The sequence below is a fragment of the Macaca fascicularis genome, chromosome 1 (genome assembly GCF_037993035.2).
Source record: "Macaca fascicularis isolate 582-1 chromosome 1, T2T-MFA8v1.1".
Lineage (NCBI taxonomy): Eukaryota > Metazoa > Chordata > Mammalia > Primates > Cercopithecidae > Macaca > Macaca fascicularis.
In genome coordinates, this window is record NC_088375.1 from 195049231 (window position 1) to 195074872 (window position 25642).

General features: G+C 40.8%; 1 protein-coding gene across 14 annotated transcripts in view; it reads left to right on the forward strand.

The window, feature by feature from the left end:
• The window catches only part of TRIT1 (tRNA isopentenyltransferase 1), a 52596-nt gene extending 27327 nt beyond the window's left edge, over positions 1–25269 (forward strand). The window contains exons 2-12 of one of the 14 annotated variants that reach the window (XR_010579538.2): positions 6244–6384; positions 9561–9659; positions 10752–10897; positions 13378–13520; positions 15556–15667; positions 15993–16105; positions 16356–16433; positions 19017–19126; positions 19439–19556; positions 21747–22531; positions 24713–25269. Coding sequence is in view for 1 of the 14 variants with exons in the window: in XM_045373827.2 (XP_045229762.1) it covers positions 6244–6384; positions 9561–9659; positions 10752–10897; positions 13378–13520; positions 15556–15667; positions 15993–16105; positions 16356–16433; positions 19017–19126; positions 19439–19556; positions 21747–21916 (1230 nt within the window). In the remaining 13 variants the exon portion in view is untranslated. Of the gene's footprint in view, positions 1–6243; positions 6385–9560; positions 9660–10751; positions 10898–13377; positions 13521–15555; positions 15668–15905; positions 16106–16355; positions 16509–19016; positions 19127–19167; positions 19339–19438; positions 19557–21746; positions 22632–24712 lie in introns of those variants that run through there. The other 13 variants (XR_012422050.1, XR_012422058.1, XR_012422059.1 and 10 more) reach the window with 13 other exon arrangements.
• Positions 25270–25642: the final 373 nt, after the last annotated feature.

The window sequence follows — 25642 nt, forward strand, 5'->3', positions numbered from 1 at the left end:
TGGGAGGCACGTGCCACCACACCCGACTAATTTTTAAATTTTTGGTGGAGATGGAGTCTCACTATGTTGACCAGGCTGGTCTTGAACTCCTGGTCTCTAGTGATCCTCCTACTCAGACTTTTAAAGTGCTGGGATTATAGGTGTGAGCCACCATGCCCGGCCATGGGACTTTCTTAATCTTCTTATCGTAACTAACATGTTGCAGTATACCTAACACATAGTAGACGCTTAGTAAATGTTTGTAGAGATAAGTCAATTATGTTAGATAATTGATGAAGTGGATTAAACCTGGAATTTTTCAGAATATTTCAGTCATCAGGACTTACAAAGAAGCCAGTAGTTCCTTAGTATTGTCAAAATATGGTTTGTGCAGAGAAAAGCATTTTATTCCAAATCATTTCTTTGTACTCAGATCACAAGTGTCCTTTGGAAGGGAGAAGGGGAAATGGAGCAGAGTGACTTGCTGTCTTTGAAAGATAACACAGATCCTTCTGGCTCTTCCCAGCATTCAGGCTGATTGTAGGTAGAGTGATGCTGAAACTGTAATTGAAGCTGAAAAATAGGGAAAATGTAAGGCATTCAGCTACAAATCTCACATGTGAATGTTTTCTAGGCTGGTAATAAAATCATAAGCCTGATTGTGGCATTTAGAGAGCATGGATGTAACTTAAACCTCTGGACCAAATGTGGTATTTACAAAACTGATTGATTTCTAAGTTTGTTTAGATATTTATGCTTGGTACAACTGTGAAAAATGTTGTGTTTTTGCTTCTTAACTGTTCAGTATGATTTTTTTTTTGATAAATAAAGGATACCCATAAAAACACCTAATTCATAACTATACAGCTCAATACATTATCAAAAAGTTAAAATACCTGTGTAACCACAACTCAACTGAATTTCAGTTCAAGAAAAAGAGCATTACAAGAAATAGAACATTACCAGCTCTCAATAATTTTGAAAATTTTATTTCATTGATGCTATTCACTAGTTTCTTATTATGCCTAAAAGCTATCATCCAAGACTTTTTTTAATTGTGATATAACATTGACCATTAACCATTTCGGTGGCCATTTTAGCCATTTCAGTGTTTCAGTGGCATTAAGTACAATCACATTGTTCTGCAGCCATTACCACCTTCCATCTCCAATAGGTTTTTATCTTCTTAAAATGAAACTCTGTACTAGTTAAACAATAAATCCCTATTCTCCCCTCTCCCCAGCTCCTGGTAACTAATATTCTACTTTATGTCTCTATGAATTTGGCTACTCTAGGTACGTCATATACGTGAGATCATACGGTGTTTGTCCTTTTGTGATTGGCTTATTTCACTTAGCAGAGTATGTTCAAAGTTATCTATGTTGTAGGATGTGTCATAATTTCCTGCCTTTCTTTTTTTCTTTTTTTTTCTTTTTTTTTTTGAGACAGAGCCTTGCTCTCTTGCCCAGGCTGGAGTGCAATGGTGCGATCTCGGCTCACTGCAACATCTGACTCCTAGGTTCAAGCAATTCTTCTGTCTTAGCCTCCTGAGTAGCTGGGATTACATGTGCCTGCTACCATGCCTGGCTAATTTTTATATTATTAGTAGAGATAGGGTTTCACCATATTGGTCAGGCTGGTCTTGAACTCCTGACCTCAGGTGATCCATCCACCTCAGCCTCCCAAAGGTCTGGGATTACAGGCATGACCCACTGCGCCCGGCCAGTTTCCTACCTTTCTTAAGGCTGAATAATACTCATTGTATGCATAGACTGTATTTTGTTTGTCCATTTATTTGTGGATGGATACTTGGATTACTTCACCTTTTGGCTATTGTGGATAATGCTGCTGTGAACATGGATGTGTAAATATCTGTTCAACCCCCTGCCTTCAATTCTTTTGGGTATATACCTGAAGTGGAATTGCTAGGTTGTATGTTAATTCTGTATTTTTTTTTTTTTTTTTTTTGAGACGGAGTCTCGCTCTGTCGCCCAGGCTGGAGTGCAGTGGCCGGATCTCAGCTCACTGCAAGCTCCGCCTCCCGGGTTCACGCCATTCTCCTGCCTCAGCCTCCCGAGTAGCTGGGACTACAGGCGCCCACCACCTTGCCCGGCTATTTTTTTGTATTTTTTTAGTAGAGACGGGGTTTCACCGTGTTAGCCAGGATGGTCTCGATCTCCTGACCTCGTGATCCACCCGTCTCGGCCTCCCAAAGTGCTGGGATTACAGGCTTGAGCCACCGCGCCCGGCCGTTAATTCTGTTTTATTTTTTTGAGGAACTGCCATACTGTTTTTCTTCCAGTTTTTGTTGTTGTTTTTAAGTTCTAGAGATGGGGTCTCGTTATGTTGCCTAGGTTGATCTTGAACTCCTGGGTCTGCCTCAGCCTTCCAAAATGTTGGGATTACAGGCATGAGCCACCTTGCCCTTCCCGAAACTGCCATATTGTTTTCCATAATAGCTGCACCATTTTACATTCCCCTCAGCAATGCACAAGGGTTCCAGTTTCTCTACATCCTTGCTAACATTTGCTATTTTCTGTTTCTTTTTTTCTTTTTCTAATAGCCATTATAATGAGTGCAAAGTACATCCATGTCTTTTTTTTTTTTGAGACAGACTCTCGTTCTGTTACCCAGGCTGGAGTGCAGTGGCACCATCTCCGCTCACTGCAACCTCTGCCCTCTGGGTTCAAGCGATTCTCCTGCCTCAGCCTCCTGAGTAGCTGGGATTACAGGTGCACACCACCACTCCTGGCTAATTTTTTTATTTTTAGTAAAGACGGGGTTTCACCATGTTGGTCAGGCTGGTCTCGAACTCCTGATCTCATGATCTGCCTGCCTCGGCCTCCCAAAGTGCTGGAATTACAGACGTGAGCCACCACAACTGGCTGTCTTTTTCTAAATAAACTTTTTGTAATGGAAATTTCCCAACATATAAAGAAAGTAGGGCAAATAATGAAATGAACTACATATATCCATTATATATGAACTATATATATCCATATATCCATCACCTAGAGTCGATAATTATGAGCACTTGGCCAATCGTGTTTCACTTATAGTCTTGTCTCTCCTTTCCCTATTGTTGCAATGCAGGTCACAGTCATATACTTTAATTTATTGTACTTTAATATACTATTATACAGGTTGAGTATCCATTATGCAAAATGCTTGGGACCAGAAGTGTTTTGATTTCCTAGTTTTTTCTGATTTTGGAATATTTGCATTATATTTACCAATTAAACATCCCAAATCTGAAAATCTAAAATCCAAAATACTCCAGTGAGCATTTCCTCTGAGTGCTGTGTTTGGTGTTCAGAAGTTTTCAGTTTTGCATTTAGTTAATGACTATAAAACATACCCATAAAACCATATTAAATGTAAATCAGATGTCTAGTCTTTATCACCCACATCTTTATGTCCCATTTCTTTTCATCTGAATGTGTAAGAGGCAAAGAGTTAACAGATCACCCAAAGATGACAATTTATATTAGTAAGCAAGATTTAGTACTTTTGTGAGTTATAGTTTTTGTTAACTCTGTGAGTAAGAGCTCTGCTTTCTTTAAACCATTAATACTCTTTTCTTCTTCCTCATATTTGGTGGCATTTGTATTATCTATCATAAGCAGTAAAATAGGCCACTTCCTTTAGTAAATAAGGTGAGCTAGCTCTGGGTTACCTTCTGTTTGAATTATATTTGTGTGTCCATTTGTTTAAACTCACCATTTTAAGGGCCTCTAGAAGATACACCTAAAGGCAGATTACAGGAAGAAATTTTATCTAGCCTTCTAGGGTTTGTGATAGAAGGTGCTGGTAGAGATATTTATATTTTGACCTTGTTGGAAGTGTGGGTAATTGTACATTTGCAGCTATGGATTTGACACTGATTAACATTAATTAACATTAATCTCAGTGTAAAAATTTAGAATCCTTTTTACCGTAACATACTTAACAGGGGTTAGAAATCCTCTACTAGCAAAATCAAGTTGTTGCTGTGTGAGCTCTTTAAAATGTGATCATTTGGAATTCTAAGCTACAGCAGAGTCAACCAAGGGCTGTGGGAAAAGAGGGAGACAGAGAGGAATAAACAGTTATTATTAACTCTTTCCTCCCTTTAGTTTTCTTTTCTTTTTTTTTGAGACAAAGTAGTGCAATGGTATGATCTCAGCTCACTGCAACCTCTGCCTTCCAGGCACAAGGATCCTCCCACCTCAGCCTCCCCAGTAGTGGAACTACAAGTGTGTGCCACCACACCCGGCTAATTTTTGCATTTTTTGGAGAGACGCAGTTTCGCCATGTTGCCCAGGCTGGTCTTGAACTCATGAACTCAAGTGATCTGCCTGCCTCAGCCTCCCAAAGTGCTGGGATTACAGGTGTGAGCCTCTACACCTGGCCTCTTTCATTGTTTTTTTGTTTTTGTTTTTGTTTGAGATGGAGTCGAGTCTCGCTCTGTTGCCCAGGCTAGAATGGCGTAATCTTGGCTCACTGCAAACTCTGCCTTCTGGGTTCAAGCGATTCTCCTGCCTCAGCCTCCTGAGTATAGCTGAGATTATAGGCACACGCCACCACACCCAGCTAATTTTTTGTGTGTTTTTAGTAGAGATGGGGTTTCACCATGTTGGTCAGGCTGGTCTCAAACTCCTGACATCGTGATCTGCCTGCCTTGGCCTTTCAGAGTGCTGGGATTACAGGCATGAGCCACTGCATCCGGCCTCCCCTTTGCTTTTCTTAATTTGCACAGAAGACAGCAGTGTATAATAACCATATGACCTTGTATAACATTAGAAGGAAGTCTTGTTCAAGATACACAGAAAAGAATACTCTATGATTTATGATTCCATTAATTTTCAGGTATGAGAATGTGAGTCTGCTGTCAGGCACAAATTAAATGAGTTTAAAAGGCAGAATTGATACTCCTTATGGCTCTAATTTACGTTATTTTTTATTTATATGCTGTTTTACTATTTACTGATTTTATTTCATTGAAGATAGCTTATATCCTTGCTTGGTAAATGACCTCAGTCGCTAAGAGCATAGAGGCTTCTGAGTATTAAACAGTAACACTAAAATTATTTCCCTTTCTCTTTTAGTTATAGTGATAGTAGTAGTGATAATGACAGCGATTAGGTAGTAGTGACCCTCACGTGGCCCTTACAATGTGCCAGGCAAAAACCAAGTGCTTTTTAGTAGTAACTCATTTAATCCCCACAACAACCCTATGAGATAGATATTATTATTTTCATTTTATTGATGAGGGATTAAGGCCCAGAGAGGTTAGTAACTGACTTCTCCAACTACAAATAACTAGTAAGTGGCAGAGCTAGGACATGAGCTGAGGCAGCCTGGCGCCAGGGTCTTTCCTCCTAACCATTACACTGTACCGTACTTATTTGACACCCATGTAAGTAAAGGGAAACGTGAGATAAAAATGCTTTTAACATCTTTGTGGGCTCTACAGAACTTATTATTTGTTCATTCAGTGCTCCCTGTAGAATCAGTGATTACAGAGAACATTTAATCTCAAAGTATTCATCCCTATTTTCAAACTAGTGTTTTCAGATCTGTTCTTGGAGACCTTGCATTTAGAAAAAGTACACTTGAACTTTTTAGTCGAATTGGCAGATCAAGAGCCCACAGACAGGATATTGCCTTTGAGTATTGAGATTGTCCTTGCTGACCCCTGAAGCAGTAATTTTGATAGATCACAATGTTTCCACTAGAGTACAGCAGTATTAGGGGTTCTGACTTCAAAGTGTGTATATGTATGTTTTCTGTGTATTTTTGTAGACTCCTTCTCCACAAAGGGAACCAATCTTATACAAATTCTGAAGACCTTTTCGAGCCATTTAAATCCAAGAAATACCTAAGCATTTTGAAGTAGAACTATGAGCAATGAATGCAAAATGTTACCTTTCTGGAGTCTTGTGATAAGCAAAATAAATAAAACACCCTGCCCAATTTGCAGGGCTTTAACGTTCTGGCCATGCGGCATTCGTTTTTACTAATTCTGGGCATGTATTTACATATCCTTCTTACCTTTAAATCTGAGCTAATAGCTACTATTTGATAAGAAAACCAATGCTCTGTTTTCTTCTTTCTTTCTTTTGGGTTTCTTGGATCTGACTGTGCCCTCTGTTAGAATACGTCTGGTGCTTTGGGTCAGTGAAGTGTTTGGCAGGAGGGAGAAACAGATTAATATTTCTGTTCATAAGTATGCATTTTGTATGGATGTGGTTGACTTTCTCATGTAAATTTTCTTTCCCCTAGGTTTATGAAGGCCTAGACATCATCACCAACAAGGTTTCTGCCCAAGAGCAGAGAATCTGCCGGCACCACATGATCAGCTTTGTGGATCCTCTTGTGACCAATTACACCGTGGTGGACTTCAGAAATAGAGCAACTGCTCTGATATCCTTAGGAAAGGCAGCAGCTGGGTTTGGTGGGTGAAAGCAGCCCAAGCCAAGAGAGAAGTTTTCCTTCTAGTGGCAATTTCTTCTCAGAAGGGGCACCCAAGGCCTAACTACTGATAGATGCCATCCCCATCAGACTATGGACTGAAAGATACAGTGTCTTTGTCACTCAAATTCTTGTCCTTAGACTGTGGCATCATCATCCTCTGGGAACTTGTTAGAAATGCTGATTCTTGGGCCCCACTCCAGACCTACTGAATCAGAATCTGCATTGTAATAGGAGTCCCCAGTAATTCATATGCACATTAAAATTTGAGAAGCACTGTTTTAGTGATAAGAACACTGATTTAAGAATCAGAAAATTTGTGTTACAGTCCTAGAACTGACTTTTTTACCATGTGAATTTTACTGGGTAAAGCATTTCCTTAACCCCACTGAGCTTCGGTTTTCTATCTTTTAAATGGAGATACGAAGTTAATCTATAAATATAATGGAGTTATAGTTAGAATTTCAAAGGGATTGTTAGATGGGAGAGGACTGGAAAATATAGTTCTGGGTAAAACCAAGAAATTTTTGCAAAAAGAATAATGTAAGGGGGATTGCCCTTATGTCTTAACATGCAGACTGCCTTTAGTATCTGGATTGCTATATATTAAAAGATTGAAAAGTCATAATAATTATAATAGCATGGAACTTATTTAGTACTAGTATATTTGTGGCACAGAATAGAAAACCCAGATATAGATTCAAATGGAAGTGTGTAAATTTTTTTTTTTTTCTCCTAGAGACAGTCTCACTCTGTTGCCTAGGTTAGAGTGCAGTGGCACTGTCATGGCTCGTTGCTGCCTTGACCTCCTGGGCTCAGGTGATCCTCCCACCTCAGCCTCCCAAGTATCTGGGGCTACAGGTGCTTACCACCACACCCAGCTAATTATTTTTATTTTATTATCATTATTTTTTGAGACAGAGTCTTGCCCTGTCACCTAGGCTGGAGTGTAATGGCGCAATCTTGGATCACTGCAATCTCCACCTCCCAGGTTTAAGTGATTCCTCTGCCTCAGCCTACCGAGTAGCTGGGACTACAGGCATGCGCCACCATACCCGGCTAAGTTTTTGTATCTTTAGTAGAGACAGGGTTTCACCAGGCTAGTCTCGAACTCCTGACCTCGTGATCCACCTGCCTCGGCCTCCCAAAGTGCTGGGATTATAGACGTGAGCCACCGCACCAGGCTATTTTATTTTTTGTAGAGATGGATTTCGCTATGTTGCCAGGCTGGTCTTGAACCCCTGGGCTCAAGTGGTCCTTCCGCCTTGGCCTCCCGAAGTGCTGGAATTACAAGTGTGAGCCACCACGCCTGGCCCCAATCAGCCGTCTTGATTCAACAGGTGAAGGTACTAACTACTGAGGCCCAAAGGGTAGAAGGGTGATTGTTCAATATCACAGTCATTTCATGGCTTGCACAAATAAGTTAAACCTTTTCCCGTGAAGTATGTCCTATCCCATCTTCTTTCCTCTTTCCACTCTCTCCTCTTCTGGAATCTTGACATTTTTCCCTTCCCCTTTTCATTGCTCACTTTCCCTTTGTTAATCATACTACAGGTTGAACATCTGAAAATCTAAAATCCAAAAGACTCCAAAATCCGAAATTTTTGGAGTGCTGAGATGATGCTCAAAGGAGATGCTCATTGGAGCATTTCAGTTTTCAGATTTTCAGATTTGGGATGCTCAACCAGTAAGTATAATGCAAATAATTCAAAATCTGAAACATTTCCTTGATCCCAAGTATTTTGGATAAGGGATATTTAACTTGTATACAATTTCCACTTTGCTCCCTATACTTAATTTAAAGGGGCAAATAGAGAATTTGTTTTCTCTTTTTAAAACAAGTGATGTTTTCTCTTTATGATCCTTGATTGATAACATCTTTCTTCCCACTCCACCTTAACTGCTTAAGGGTTAGTGAGATTCTAGTAGAAATGAGGTGGTCTGTTTCTATGCTGGCAAGTTGGCCAACAAGGAGAAGAAGTGTGTAAATGATTATTTCCTGGATATTGAAAGTCTTTTTAAAAAAATTATTTTCAGCCAGGCACAATGGCGCACGCCTGTAACCTCAGCACTTTGGGGGGCTGCAGTGGGTGGATTGCTTGAACTCAGGAGTTGAAGATCAGCCTGGGCAAGCAACATGGTGAAACCTTAACCTCTACAAAAAATACAAAAATTAGCTAGATGTGGTGGTGCATGCTTACAGTCCCAGCTACTTGGCGGCGGGAGCTGAGGTGGGAGATAACTCGAGCCCTGGGAGGTCGAGGCTGCAGTGAACTGTTTTCGCGCCACTGCACTCCAGCCTTGGTGACGGAGTGAGACCCTGTCTCAAAAAAACAAAAATTATTCTCAGGAGCGAAGGCCTTCTTAAAGCAGATAATTATCTGTTCAATGGAGATTCTAAAGAGAAAAATGTAAAGTAGCAGAGATATAAAAACAATAGTGGCTAAAGTAAATTGAGTGCTTATTATTTTTTAGGCATTGTGGTAGGGGATTTCTGTGCATTGTCACATTTAATTCTTATGGGGATTTTTACAGATGAGAAAACTGAAGCTCAGACAGGCTGAGTAACTTGCCCAACAACTGAACCTGGAAATTGAAGTCTATTTATCTTCAGAACCTGTGCATCTCACTTAATTTGGTGAAGCCTCAAGTGGCAAAAATGTGATAGTCTCTCCTGATGGTAGAGACTGACTGAGTCTAAGAATCTTAGAGAAACCAGCTTGTGTTTTGCCTTAGAAGGCAAAGTCATGCAATGGATGCCACCTTGATGGCCTCCTGAGCAGCTGACACTTGGTTCTTTGAGAGTCCTCGGGCTTGTGCTTGTTGAACTGATTTGGAATACTAATAAAACTTTGACTTTTAGCAGCAAGACCTAGAAAGTTCTAGAACTGGAAGGAATTACCACTATGCATTTATTTCTGGTTTCTGCAAGTCCCTCCAGAACTGATTGGACATGATTCTGGAAATTTGTTGGAAACATTGAGGGCTGGTATGAATGCATTTTGGTTCCCCCCCTTTCTCCTCTGCTCTGCAGATAAATGAATGTGGTTTCTTGCTAATAGTGTCCTTCCCAAGTGAGTCAGGATTCCCTTGATATTTAATATCGTGGTATCTTTCTTAATGTTCACATTGAAGATATATTTGCTCGAGACAAAATTCCTATTGTCGTGGGAGGAACCAATTATTACATTGAATCTCTGCTCTGGAAAGTTCTTGTCAATACCAAGGTAAGTTTAGTTCACTTGTAACTCACTGAGGAAGTGGGTTGCTCTTTCTTGCTGGCTAATTTTAGTGGGAGAAAGGTTGACTCTTGCCTATTTCTTATACTCAGCAACTATAATTTTCCTACTTAATATTCTCAAGCAAATGCCACCTCCATATGTGAAGTGAGTTCCTCCAGGCTGGTCTATGGGAAGGGGCTGTGTGTGGGAAAAATGTTGCTGTGTGGATTAATTAGCATCTCCATATAAATTAACAGTGCATTAGGCCGGGCGTGGTGGCTTACTCCTGTAATCCCAGCACTTTGGGAGGCCAAGGTGGGCAGCTCACCTGAGGTCAGGAGTTTGAGAGCAGCCTGGCCAACATGGTGAAACCCCGTCTCTACTAAAAATACAAAAATTAGCCAGGCGTGGTGGCACACACCTGTAATCCCAGCTACTAGGGAGGCTGAGGTGGGAGGATCACTTGAACCAGGAGGTGGAGGTTGCAGTGAGCTGAGATCGTGCCACTGTACTCCAGCCTGAGCAACAGGGCGAGACCCTGTCTCAAAAAAAAATAATAATAATAAATAAAGAGAGAGAGAGATGTGATTCAAGATAAAATATGTATAATTCTTTATAAAAATTATATTTAAAAAAACCCAGTACATTAGCCTGATTCAGTATTTCCTGGCTGGCAGCACAGTATGTATATCAGGGAGATGTCCAACACTGACCTTATTTACATACGTGCTACTATGTAGGGTAAGACTATGTAAACTGTAATTTGCTGGCAATCCTGGTCTCCTTGTTTACCCTTGCTGAGAAGACTAGACTCCTGGATATGTTAAAATACATATATTAGCCCTGGTACCTGTTTGAACTTCTGACAAGGAAGCAAATAGCCAAGTGTTTCCCTATGTTGTAAGTCTTCTTTTTTGTTTGCTGTGGCCTCACAGCACTTACCACAGCATATTGGAATTTTCTGTTTATGATCTGTCTCTCACTGTATGGCAAGATCTTCTGATTATTCTGTATTCCTGACACTTAGCAAAGTGCCTGGCACGTACACTGTCTCAGTGTTGGTTGAATTAAATTTGCTTCTAAACCATCATTTATTAGCCCCAGCAGATGGGCACTGAGAAAGTGATTGACCGAAAAGTGGAGCTTGAAAAGGAGGATGGTCTTGTACTTCACAAACGCCTAAGCCAGGTGGACCCAGAAATGGCCGCCAAGCTGCATCCACATGACAAACGCAAAGTGGCCAGGTAAGAAAGCCTGGCCTGCTGACCCCAAATTCCTTTACAACTAGGGAACAGTCAGTTCTTCGGTTTGCCCAGGTGATGAGAGAGATTTGGTAATAGCAGTTAGTGGAGATGGATGTGTTGTTCTAACTCAGCAGGTTGGGAGGCCCTGAGTTATTGCTTCAGTTCAGCTCCCTCAATAAATAATTGCACCCTACTTTGTTACGTTTTAAATGCATAGTACAATATCATTTTCCCCTAGGGCCTATATAATGTTGCTTCATTTTCTATTTGATCTTTGCTTGTATAACAGTTTTCATATACATTTTTTCTGGCATGCAGTTTGTTTACATTGTGATTTGGATTTCATAATTGATTATGCAATGCCGTGTTCTGCCCCAGCAGCTTTCCCAGTGGGAGGTGGATTTTATAAACTGTCTCACAGATCAGCTCACCTTTGCACATGGAAACTATCTGGTAGGGAAGAAAAGTAGTGAATGAACTCACAAGGTCATGTTTTTTTAGGTTGTTTTGAAATTGCAGCCTCATGTTAGGTTTATTTTTCTGCAGAATTAGGAGTGATACCACTTCTGGCATAGTAGAACATCTAATGAAGGACCTACTCTATTGATGGTTGTGCAGATTAAATATTAAAGTAACATCTCATATTCATAGGGGTTGTGAAGTACTCCACTGAAATGAATTTGATATTTTTCATCCTGATTTTACCCCCCTCAATGAAACTCAATGTTAGAATATAGGATTTAAAACATTCATTATTATTATTACTTTTTTTTTTTTTTTTAAGAGATAGAGTCTAACTTTGTTGCCCAGGCTGGAGTACAGTGGCACGATCATGGTTCACTGCAGCCTTGACCTCCTGGGCTTAGGTGTCCTCCTGCCTTGGCCTCCTGAGTAGCTGGGACTACAGGTGTGCACTGCCATACCTGGCTAGTTTTTAAAATTTTTAATTTTTAGTAGAGATGTTTTGCTTTGTTGCCCAGGCTGGTCCCAAACTCCTAGGCTCAAGCGATCCTCCTGCCTCAGCCTACCAAAGTACTGGGATTATAGTCATGAGTCACAGTACTCAGCCAAGAAAAGGATTTCTTCAGGTAGGGTTGTCCTTTGCACGGCGAGCGGGTGGGGCACAAATTGTATTATCTAAGTTTTCTCACCCCCGTAAAGGCAATATAACCCCATTAAGAATGCATGTTTTAGATTAACGAAGTTTATACTTTTCAGTATCCAAACATTTTAAACACTTTAATAGAAAACATTCAGTTTTTTTTAAAACTTAGGAACATTATGATAAACATTCATTTTTATATTGTTTTATTACATGATTCTAGAGCTTGGTGTTTATTATTCTCTCCTTTTACTAGTCAGTTCTTTTTTATCACCTCTTCTCATTTTGCTGCTTCTAAATGAGTAATGAGTTTGAGAATTTTTTCTTAGTAAGAGTCAATAGGTTCTAAGCAAGAGCTCTAGAGTCTCATTTAGAGAATGAGAACTTTTTTTTTTTTTTTTAATCTTTCTTTTGGCTTGAGGCTGTATTTTAACTCCAGATAAGTGAGATATTATCTATTCCTACATTTTTTTCTCATAGATCTTCTTTGAGAAACCAGTGATACTGAAAGACAAGGGGTCTACACTCTTGCGTTAGGGTTTCAGGAAGTAGAATTGGGTCAGGAAGAGAAAGATCACTTTCAGGCTGATAAGTTGCAATCACCCAGAGTGGTAGAGTATAGATTGGGGAGTTAAATTACCTAGTGCTGCATAACATAATAGATACAGACAGAAGTGGATGGTGGCTTAAGAATAAGTATGTGAGTTCTTTTCTCAGTGATCTTTGTGCCAGTAGAGCACTGGATTAGCCAGGAGCATTCTTCATTAATTTGACATATTTAAAAAAGAAAGCTGATGAGCTGGACGTACAACATGCTTTTGTACTGTGGGAAAGGCACGCCAGCGAGACCAGACTTGTTGGCTTGTTACAAAGTGTCCCAAACAAGCTCTTTTACTGTTTATCTGAAAGGGAGTGAGTACCATTCTGTTTGTATAGAAGAAATCTCTTGTTTCTGAACCTATTTAACTGATTTCAGAATAATTTATGTATCTTTAGAAAAATAGAATTATTTTTTACTTTACCTAAAGTTTTCTTTAGTACCCTTTTCTAAGTAGCTGTAGGACTGGAGTAACCCTAGACCTTCATGTCTTTTGGAACTTAATGCAGTGAAAATGAGATTAAGCCTTTCTGCGTCCCCCCTTTTTGAAGAGACAGGGACTGTTGCTGCTTAGGTTGGTCTTGAACTCCTGAGCTCAAGCAGTCCTCCCAGTTTGGCCTCCTGAGTAGCTGGGACTACAGACGCGCACACTGTCATGCCTGGCTTTCAAGAATGAGGCTTTCTATAATAAACAGCCTTTCTCCTTGTTTTACCTGAGAATGAATATTTTCTATTGGTTTTTATGGGTGTGCCCCCTCCCTCCCCTTTTAAATTACTTAGGAGCTTGCAAGTTTTTGAAGAAACAGGAATCTCTCATAGTGAATTTCTCCATCGTCAACATACAGAAGAAGGTGGTGGTCCCCTTGGAGGTCCTCTGAAGTTCTCTAACCCTTGCATCCTTTGGCTTCATGCTGACCAGGCAGGTAACAGCCCTTTGATGCCCTAGAGTCCATCTGTGATGGAACTTAGAGTAATAAGTTACTGTATAGAAAATGCTTAGAACCATGGGTGGCTCGTAATAAACCCTAAACAAGTATTAGCTATTAATTTTATTATCATTATCATTATTTGTTGACTTAGGCACAGTGCCATTCCCCCTAGATATCTGTTTGGAAAGGGAGAAAGGATAGCCCTGGCACTAGGAGAAGACATCATGGGTAGAGTGGGATGGGATGGACAGAATGGGAAAGAGACTGCCATCCAGGGAAGGTCCAAAGGAGAAAAAGAAGGAAGTCTCTTGTGGAAGGTTGGCTGGAGGCTAGAATGTTCTAGAAGCAGTACGCCTTATAATTAGCTTGCTAGCCTGATGGTATTTTGTTGCTAAAGTATAATTATGCCCTGTGATAGTAGTAACTTATTCATCCAGCAAACGTTCAGTAAGCATTCAGTGTAGTGCTGGGTATTCTGTGTGGTACTTCGTTTTCAGAGTTGAAGAGGCAGTGCCTTTTCTTAAGGAATTCCCAGTCTAGTGAGACAACAGACAAGGAGATAGATACTATCTGTGTGTCTATTATTTATTTGACAAATGCTGGGCTAGATATATTTTCAGGGTGCTGTAGGGTCACAGAGAAGGGATGATGAACATTATCTGGGGGGAGTCAGAGACCAGTTTGCAAAGGTAGCCTATGATAGACCTGAAAAGATGACATCATTATGTGGAGAAACAGTAGAGTGTAGCACTGAAGAGCACAGGCTCTTGAGGCAGACTGTCTAATAGCAAATTCCTGATCTACTGGCTTCTAGTTATGTGAATTGTAAGACAAATTAGTTTACCTTTCTGTGTCCCAGTTCTCCTGTAAAATAGAGATAATAGTAATAGTACATATCTCATAGCTTCATTAAGGATTAGATGAATTAATACATGTAAAGTGCTCAGAATGTGTCTGACACATGACAGGTCCTCAATAAATGCAAACTTTCTAGGAAGGTTACTGTTGCTGTAGGCCAATAAATCACAATGGTAGAGATGTAGAAGAATATAATTAAAATGGTGACAATCTATTGTTAGATTAACTGCCATAAATTGATTTAAAAAGGGAATTTTTCAATAATGAAATTTTGTAAATAAAATCTTCTACTCTACAATTCAGCATAAAATAATGGTGTCTGATTCATAGTAAAGCTGTTTGTCACATCTGAACAATTACGACCTCTCACTCTGCTCCTTTGCTTGGCTCAGTAGTTTAGAATGTATCTAGGATGTCTTTGGATGAAAGTTCCATATTCTTATCCGAGGTGTTATCTAGGGGTTCTTAAACAAAGTAACACTGAGTTACAGTATAATGACATATTAAATTAAAAATAAGAAAGGTAAACCAGGGGATCCTCAGCCACCTCTAAAACACATTGGGATATACATTCCATGTGAGAATAAAATATTTGTCCTTCACAATTGCTGTAGTTGTATGCTTTCTCTTTTTTTTTTTTTTTTTTTGAGACAGAGTCTGGCTCTGTTGCCCAGGCTGGAGTGCAGTGGCTGGATCTCAGCTCACTGCAAGCCCCGCCTCCCGGGTTCACACCATTCTCCTGCCTCAGCCTCCCGAGTAGCTGGGAGTACAGGCGCCCGCCACCTCGCCTGGCTAATTTTTTTTGTATTTTAGTAGAGACGGGGTTTCACCGTGTTAGCCAGGATGGTCTCGATCTCCTGAACTCGTGATCCACCCGTCTCGGCCTCCCAAAGTGCTGGGATTACAGGCTTGAGCCACTGCGCCCGGCCTGTATGCTTTCTCTATATGATGAGGAGGCATGTGCTTCATTCTGGCTGTTTTTATTTGGAGCTGCAAAGTCTTAAATGTGAGTAAATAAAGTATGAATTATTACAATAATCTTTGGAATCTGAATTCTTTCTTCTATTTGGATAAATTCTCTTTTTTTTGTGACCACCTGTTCACTCATGATGTAAGTATATAGTAGGTACGTACAACTTGCTTGCTGATTGATGGGCTGATTTGTTTCAAGTTCTAGATAAGCGCTTGGATAAGAGGGTGGATGACATGCTTGCTGCTGGGCTCTTGGAGGAACTAAGAGATTTTCACAGACGCTATAATCAGAAGAATGTTTCAGAAAATAGGTGAGGATTTGGCTGTTATTCTGACCTACTGTCCATCTTTTGCCTACAGTCAAAAGACCATAATGCTAATACTAGCTTTGGGTCTACCTGTTTATCAGCCTTCATTACAGATGCAGTTTTTTAATCTTTCAGACAGTCCCAGGAGTTAACTTTTTAAGAAAGTAACCTGGTGGGTAGGGGAGGGGAAAATTTCAGAGAATCAGTAACTGCTCAGGATCTCAATTTCCTTATCTGACAGATGAAATGGTTCAACTAGGTCCATCTCCAAAGCGCCTGCTAGCTTTTAGGAGCAATGGCTCATCTGCTGATGCCCTCCTATTCCCAGCCAGGACTATCAACATGGTATCTTCCAATCAATTGGCTTCAAGGAATTTCACGAGTACCTGATCACTGAGGGAAAATGCACACTGGAGACTAGTGACCAGCTTCTAAAGAAAGGTGTGAATTCTTCCATCTGACCTAGTCTTGGACATCTTTGGGTGGCAGGGTACTCTGCTGGTATGGTCTGAGAAAGAGCCAAGGCTCAAAGCGTCCCAAGTAGCCTTCAGCTCAGAATTGAGATTTTTGTCCACCAAGTCTGACATTGTACTGCCATGACTGACTTTCTCCTGCTGGGCTGGGAGGGCCTGCCTCTCTGCAGGGTAAGGAGTGCTTACCTAGATGCTGTTAAATCTACTGTATCTTTCAGGTATCGAGGCTCTGAAACAAGTAACTAAGAGATATGCCCGGAAGCAAAACCGATGGGTTAAAAACCGTTTTTTGAGCAGTAAGTCTCATGTTTTTCCTTATACTATGGGTCTGTTTTCAATAGAATATAGATGTCCTCAGCTCACCCAGAAAATGAATTTTAGATTCCAGGCCTGTTCTGAGATTCTGGATCTGACCTAGGGGAAGTTCTATAACATAAATGATTATCCAGGGATATTTTCTTGTGATGTCTCAGAAAAAAAAAAAAAAAATTATTTGCATTGAGGAGTCTGCCTTCTGCCTTGAACAGATGGATACTGGCTGCAAACAGCTAAGAACAACAGCAGCATTTTCTTAGAAGAGTTGGTGTTCAGGGCTGATTTTTAGCTTCAGTTTCGTACCTGAAGAGCAGTCAGATTTCTGTAGGGAAGATTTCCTAATTACATTGTTTTTTGGGGGCCAGATGAGTAGTATAAAAAGACACCTTCACCATTTCTCCCAGCATCTCCACATGGTGCTTCAGATTGCTTCAAATGAAACTTTAATTGAACAGCATTTTTAAAGGAAAAGAAAGGAAATTTTTATTCATTTGGCCCTGTACTGTGTCTTTGGCACTAAATTTGGTGCCATACATATATTATTGAGTCTTCAAGGTAGGTGTTATTCTTTTCTTTTTACAGATAAGAAAATGAAGCCCTAGTGAAGTTAAATAACTTGCCAAAAATCACCCAGCTAGTCGGCAGTAGATAACTGAACTCAGGCCTGACACAGAGTCCACACTCCTTTATACTGCTACTCTTACTTCCTTAGCTGTAACTTTAGCAAGACAGCATTAGTATTGGACTGTGGGTAAAAACTATGTGGTTATGAGCGAAAGGAGATTAATTTAAGCATAAGTGAAACTTCAGTTTTATCTTGTGGACACATTTTAAATATGCTTCTGAATCATCCTGTGTTTACCTTTTGCTGGTAGACTTCTGCTCTCAATTACAGATAGGGCCAGCTGAAGCGTCTGCCCCACTCGGTGCCTCTGAAAATATATACCTTGATCTCTGCTGTTTACCACTAAACTGCTAACATTCTTTCTCCCAGCTCCCACTCTCTGCCTGAGCTCTCCAGTGGAGTTCTGGTGTGAAGAGGCTCGTTATGCTTTCTTCTACTTATCCTGTTTTCTCTGCATGTCCTGGTAGATAGAAGTCTTAGTGTCGTCTGAAGTTGAAGCTCAGTGCTGTACTACAAATTTCTAATGCAACTTCTCTTCTCCCCATGTCTGACAATAAGCCTGTAACAGAAGACTTTTTGGTAATAATTTAGAACTTCTTCCTGTAGTAAAACCACAATAGTTCCTCCATCTCTGTGGCAGGAGTTGATGGCACAGTGTGTCATATGCCTGTTCCTCATTCGTGTGTATGCCGGCATCGTCCTGGTGCTGAGTGAAAGGCACAGCTGCCCTGTAAATCAGGGAGCTGTGCGTGATTGGCCAGGGCTGGTCTGCTGGGATATGGTTCTGGCAGGAAGCCAGGGGGACTTCCCCACCCCAGCTTGGCCTTGGACCCAAGCCAGAAATAGCAGCTGGGAGCCGAGAACTTGTTGAAAGGTGCTTAGACAGGGCACAGAAACCCAACAAAGGGCTTAGAGGAGAAAGGAAAATGTAGAGTGGCCTGGAAACAGGTGCAGAGCTTAGCCAAGGCCAGGTGTGCTGTGGATGCTGCCTGCACCCTCCTAGTCTCACCTTTCCGTGTGGTGGCAGGTGCAGCCCAGTCCAGTCTATGAAGAATCTTATTTGTGGTTGGCACAATCAAAAGGCCAGCACCTGCCAGTCGTTGGCATCCCAAGGCCTTTGATGTTTTTGCCTATGGGTGATGCTCTTTGCCTTTAGGCAACTGAATTAACCTAGCTGTGGAAGGCAATTTAGTATGTACATAGGCAGGGAAGCTAACTGCAGAGACTAAACTCTTGCAACATGGTTGGCTCAGGTGGGTGAAATACCTGTAGCTGCACTCTTTGCTACTTTCAGTCTCATCTGCATTCAAAAGTATCTACTAGGGGGTGTTTCTTGAATACCCTCTAGATCAGGTTTTTAAAAGAAGTTGCTCAACTACATCAATTCCAAGGTTTCTTTCTGGTTCGCAGATTCTGTGGCTTATTGGCTGATATGATTCTGTTCCCAGCCCATGCTGTCAAAGCATTTCATGAGTCCCAGGCCGCTGAGGGAATATATGCAAACCTGAGACTAGTATCTGCTCCTAAAGAAAGCTGTGAATTCTGTTGCCACAGATCGCCATCATCGTAAGATGATACGGAACTTAGAATAGGCACTTACTTAAAGCTGTTAGTTTATTTCTTCTTATGATGTGCTGTCTTTGTGTTGTAGCCCACACAATGGTCCCTCGAGCTGTTAACTCTATTCTGGTTTCCTGGCTGATCTGGAAGATCCTGCACCCATGTATCTAGATTATGTAGCTAGTCTTATTGGCTGCAGAGCAGTTAAACCTTTAGGTCTTTCTTGGATTGTGGTTCATGTTTCAGTTAGAATGAATAGCATGGTCAGAATGTTTACTCCTTTGGCTCTGTGTATTTCCCTGGAGGATTTCAGAGTCCTGGGTGCAGAATAGATTGGGTTTGAGGCTGACCTCTCACAACCTTTCTTTGTCATCATTAGGACCTGGTCCCAGTGTCCCCCCTGTCTATGGCTTAGAGGTATCTGATGTCTCAAAGTGGGAAGAGTCTGTTCTTGAACCTGCTCTTGAAATCGTGCAAAGTTTCATCCAGGTAATTGTGAATCATGATACAGTCTATTGTCTGTTTTTCAGAGCACTTTTGTTAGCTGACACCTTTGTTGCTATACTGAAGAACCAGGCCTTCTTTTCCATAGAATAAAGCCAGAGGGCTGGCTGCTTTTCAGTACCTGGAGACTGCTTTTCTACTTTTACATTCAGAAAGGTTGTTGCTAAAATCTGGATACAACCCATCTGCTCTCTGGGGTGAGAAAAAGGAATCTTAGGAAAATCCCACTTCCCTTAATAGAGAATTATATCCAGATCTCTTTGAATTGAATATTCCCTTCCACCCTTGTTCTTTTAGGGCCGCAAGCCTATAGCCACTCCAATAAAGATGCCATACAATGAAGCTGAGAACAAGAGAAGTTATCACATGTGTGACCTCTGTGATCGAATCATCATTGGGGATCGCGAGTGGGCAGGTAGAGTATGGGGAGGGGCATGAAGAAATCTATAAGGGTGGGTTCACACTGACTTCATGAAATTCAAGGTCTTTGGCAGATTGAACCTGGAGTCTATTTATTTGTAAAGGGACAGCTAGATTCCTCTAAGAGCCTGTGCTCAAATTCACTGGAGGCTTCCCCCAACTGGGGAGTTGTTTCTGTATTCTGAGATTCAGAGGAAAATCAAATGCTCTCCATCTTCAGCTGGAATTAATATTTTATACTAAGAGATCTGCAGGTAACTTTCTAGAGCTCCTTTGACTTTGTGGTCCTGCCTTGGAGGAGTTTCTTGGCCTTTCATGTTTATAATTCAGTGGGGGAGGGATCAAGAAGTAAGGGTGTAAGGGAAGCCAGGCAGCTCATCCAGGAGACTGGAAGAAGCAGAAGCATAGCTGGGAGCGGGCAGGAAGTACAGTTACTCCTCCTCAGTGTGGTTTTTAAAAGTGGTATCTCTTCAGTAACCTTTGAGGTAATTGTTGACATAGTGGTAGTTGCTACAACTGTGATAAAAAGATGTTAAGGGAAACTGTGTGAAAGTCAGCCTGTCACACATGTATAAAGAAGGTTAGTTCCCCACCACCTCAGGGCCAGCCCCACCCTAAGGCTCTGTATCCCTGCATTAGAGCCTGGCTCTGTCTCTGCCACAGAGTTACATTGCACACACATTGTTGGATTTTCAGATTTCTGCAGTGATCCAGTCAAAGCCCAGGACTTCTCCCCAAGCCTTGAGTTTACTTGGTATTTAGAAACAGGTGTAAGGTTTGCTGCTTTCAGGCACAGTGGGGCTTGTCGTTTACTCAGCGGCTGGGATCCTTCTGTTCAGAGTACTGTTTTGCATGGGATTCTCAGAGAAGTAGATTTTTCTCCCCAAAGCAACCAATAGGATGATTAGGTCTATTAACTGGTAACTGGCAAAATGAACTCCGTTGTCAGAGACTGGGGATGGCTGTGATTGCCCAACCAGCAGAAGAAGCCTCGATTGTCGTTGGTTTATAATGATGAAAGGGGAAGAGAAAGAGAGTGTCTGATTGTTTTTTTCTAAAGGAAACTTAGTGGTTCGATTTGTTGAATGTCCTTCAGGGATAGCCTTAGAGAAGCAACATGTGTGAGCCTTTGTGAGCTTAGCTTGTATAAGCCCTTCTGTAGTGCCATCTGTCAAGTCCTTGCTCCCATCTCCTGCTGCCATGGAGAGCCAGCCCAGAAGCCCATTTTTTGCCTTAGGCTCTAGCTGGAGAACAAAGCTGACTTATTTCCCCAAGTAAACTTTTCTCTTAATTCTAACCTCTACCTTACTTATTCTTGCTTCTAAACTCTTCAAAATGATGTTTTTAATATGTATAAAAGAGAATTTAAACTAGTTGTCTATCTCTTTCAGTGTTCCCAGATGAGATTTCCTTGAAAAAAGAACAGGATAGTGAAAATAAACCTGTATAAGTTAGTCATAAGGTGGGAACTGTCTTAGGGGTGACAGGTCCGCAGTTGATAGCAGGCAACAGTGGCCCTTTAGATTGACTTCCTCCGTGAACCCTCGGAAGAAATTGTCAGTGATAAATGCACCTTCCTGTATCCCTGGAGCAGTGTGTGCCTAGAGAATAGGAATCTTGCCAGAGAGTGGTTCACATGACCTTTTTGACCCAGGCACAGGGATGCCAGACCAGGAAGGACAACAGGCAATGCCCTGCAATACAGAGGATTTGAATTTCTAACTTTTCAGCCTTACAAGTTAAAAATGTATCTGTAACAGGAAGCCCCATACTACAGAGACCTGATCTGGAAAGTGGGATCTCTTTTTGAAGCCACGGGTCTAAGTAGAAGAGTTTACCTGCTGTGTGACCTTGGACATTTTGTAAGACCTCTCTGAACTTCAGTTTCCCTTGTGTAAAATGAGCAGAATAGTACCATCTTACAAGACTGCCATGAGGATTGGTGATGTAAAGTACCTGGCAGGGAGCACTTGCTATGTGGTAGCTCACTCTCTTTTGCCAGCTCGCTGGCCATATAATTTATTCTTCCCTTAAAAATGCTAAGCAGCTATACCCGTACATGTTTTGATCTTGCTATTTATTGTTGAAGAAAAGCATTGTATAGTTAATTTTACTTGCTTCTAGATTAATTCTAGAGCATTCTAATGAGTTTTTTTGTTTGTTTGATTTGGTTTTGTCTTATCAGCACATATAAAATCCAAATCCCACTTGAAGCAACTGAAGAGAAGAAGAAGGTTGGATTCAGATGCTGCCAACACCATAGAAAGTCAGAGCATTTCCCCAGACCATGACAAAGAACCTAAAGAGAAGAGATCCTCAGGGCAGAATGAGCAAGAGTTGAAATGCAGCATTTAAGAGACATGTCCAGTGGCCTTTGGAAAGGTGGTGGGGATCCACTTCTGAAGGGAGGGGTATGTCTGTCTCCCAGTCTGGGCAGAGGAGTGCTATGCAGAATTTTGTGCATAGCAGAAAAGCTCCCACCATTTTCTTTCATTCAGTGGCGTGTTCTAAAGTCTCATGTTCTCTATAATAGAAACAGCAGGTCTTGTCAGCTCCTTGTATGGCTGATGTGTCTGGAAATGATGTCGTTCAAGAAAGCATTTTTTTTTCTTTGAATCTTAAAGGTTCTATTATTAAAAGAGGCACAGATTCCACATTTTTATACATGAGGATCTTTTTTTGTGGTGAATACCAGGACTGACTGCATCCCTTTAAAGAAGTTTTATGTCCTTGACTCTGGCTAAAATTATCTGATTTCCAGATGCTTTTGTAGATGACTGAAGTATTTGTGAGCCACATATTGGGAGTTCTAGATTTGAGTGAATGGCAGGAAAGGACCATCCCCACTGAGATGATTAAGTGAAGCAAACTAGTTCTCGGAATTCTACAGAGAAGGAGGGAATCAGACTGAGGAAGCTGTGACATGGGACTTGAAGACCAAAGACTTTGAAATTTGCAAGCTGCTCATATGTGAGTTATTATCACTGCTGTCTTTCTATTGAGTTACAAATCTATATTTTTATTGAAGTTTAAATAAAAAATTTACAAGAGCCTCTTTGATCCTTAAAAAGACATACAAGTCCATGTCTAGTTTATACACAGTATGCTCTGTTATCAATATGATATAGCTTTTTCTCAAATTTGACATTCTTCGTAGATCATGCTGTCCATTTATGTAGCAGGTGTTTATTTAGCACATTATAGTCCTTGAAGACATCTAGAGAGGGTCTTTTATTGGAGATCCATTACTTCCAGTTGAAGCCCTCTTTCTGGAGTGACCTGCGCTGCCAGCAATATTAAATAGTTATTATTTATATATAACATCACATATAGCATTTTTAGTGTATAATTCAGCAGCATTGACTACACTCACAATGTTGTGCAATCGTTACCACTATCTACTTCCAAAACTTTTTTGTCACTCCAAACAAACTTTGTGCCCTTTAAGCATTAACTCCCCATTCAAATACATTTTGTTTGTGCAGAATCTACTATATGAGAGGCCCTGAATTAGGCTAAAGGGAATGCAGAGATGAGATGTGTTCTTGCCTTCAGGGAGCTTATAAATAATTGCATGTGAACACAAACACCAGTCCAGGCAAGAGAGTATCAAAGGCCACAAGAGCTGTGTAGAATTTCAGTTTAGAAGGAAGGGAAGCGATCATGGAAGGAGGAGCATTTCTGCTGGACCTTGAAAAGCAATTGTTGGTAAATGTTTTGTTTCCTATGCATGTAAGACTTCACAGAGAAGAAGGCAGAGTAAAAAAACTATCTAACTTGATTGACCTTTTTTTAAACAGTGCTGAATTCCAGAACCTCACCCACCTTTAACTCATTTGAATCTCAAAAATAAATTTATTCTCTGGGCAAAGAAGTTTATTAACTACTTTAGGAGCTAACAAGGTGAGAAGCCACATCTTCCCAGTGGGAGTGGAGATGAGTACTTACTGTGAGCCAAGCAGTGCTAAGTTCTTTTTATACGTTATCTTCTCACATTCCCTGGGAGGGAAATGCTGTTTTCTTTGCTGTTAACTGGGGGGAAACTAAGGCTCAGCAGTGGAGTACAGCTAGCAAGTGGTAGAGCTGGAATTGAGGTGAGGCTGGTAGACAACCTTTTAAGCACTGTGTTAAGCTGGCAGTTTGTAGGGAAGAACCTTTAGTTTCTCTGAAATATTCTTCGTTCAAGTTGCTAAATATGTTTTAAAGCCTAAAAAAGTTTCAGTAGACAAGCAGGAAAAACTAGTTTTAATCATTGTACGTTAAAAAGCCTTTAATTCTTCCATCTGAAATACTTGGAGCAGTAACTTCCCATTGAACTCATTGTTATCTCTATGGCAATTGGAAATCAGGAATTTTTTACAAAAAAAAAATCAAAGTGTCTAATATTTATGAAGCACTTACTAAGTGTAAGGCACTGTGGTCGAGCCCACTGTTCATATTCTTAGAAATTGTAAATTCAACCAAATGAAATTCCTTTATCAGCAGCAAAGAGCCTGGGAAAGGCAGAACACTCACTAGAAATCTGCCTGGCGCTCTGGGCTGAGGCACTGCCCTGAGTAGATTTCCCTTTTGTGCCTGCTCCCCAATGAATGACTTTGCTGTCAAGTGTAGGGAAGGAAAATAGTTTGTCTTGTGATGGTCATAAATGTAGAGATGAAAGAATCCTTTATCTCTTGTATGGATGGGGAAACTGAGGCCTAAAATATGGATGTTCCAGTCACAGAGCACGGCAAAGCCAGGACAAACCTTAGATCACCGTTCTTACTCTATTACTAAATCTCATACCAAATCTCATTTGAGAGCTGAAAAGTACCATAGAGCTTTGGGCTATTTGCTCAGCCTGGAGTAAGAATGAGGAATGCCATTTTGTACCATCTGGCCATAGCAATCTCCAGGCAAGCAGAGCCCTCCAGTCCAGGTACCCAGAGCCTCCAGTCCGTCACACCAGTAGTGCTATCTAAATGGCTTTGGCAATTAATTCCAATACTCAATGAGCTATTAGGTTCACCTGCTTCTGTCAGTAAAAATCTTGATTAGGCTTTAGATATTTCTTACAGTTCAGGCAATGTTGTTGTAGGTGGGTAGAAAGTACTTTGATTCTGAAGAGAGATCTAGATTCTTAGACTTGAAAATACTTTGCTTGATTCTTAGGGCTAAGCAAGACAACAGCTCATCTGTATTCCAGGAATATGGCTTGATCCTTCCTAGCAGTGAGTAATTTTTTGTACTCTCTTAGCTCTCTTTAGTTCCAAATAGGATTTTTTTGCTTAAAACAAAACAAAACACACAGTATAACATTAAAAAACAACAGTCCAGAAGTGGTGGCTTACGCCTGTAATGCCAACACTTTGGGAAGCTGAGACAGAAGGATCACTGAAGCCTAGGAGTTTGAGACCAGCCTAGGCAACGTAGTGAGAGCCAGTCTGTTTAAAATAGATAGATAGATAGATAGATAGATAGATAGATAGATAGATAGATAGATAGATAGATAAGATAGATTAGATAGATAGATAGATAGATAGATAGATAGATAGATAGATAGATAGGCCGGTATGGTGGGTCATGCCTATAGTCCCAGCTACTTGGAAGGCTCAGGTAGGAGGATGGCTTGAGCCTGGGAGATTGAGGCTACAGTGAAACATGATCATGCCACTGTACTCCAGCCTGGGTGGCAGAGCAACACCGTGTTGCTCAAAAAGAAAATAAAATTAACAACCCCCTCCCGCTAGACACACATGCATGAAATCAACCTTTTATGAATGCAGTGACTTGTTAGTATCCCTAGCACCTAGAAACAGTCAAATATTTGTTAAATAAATTGCATGAAAGCATAAAAACTAAGTAGGTCTCTACATAAGTGATCTGCTTCAATAGTTAAATACCCTTTAATCAAGATGAAGAAATTTTGGGATAGCCACTGGCAGGAATTTCAGTATTTGATTACCACCTACTTGGGCAGTTAAGGCTGTTTTCTAAAATGATGGCTACCTGGTTATTTGTAAAGCTGCTCTGAATGCTTACAAAGGAAGCTGCATGTTTGCATTAGTTCAGGTAAAAGGCTACGTTGCTATAACAAAGAGA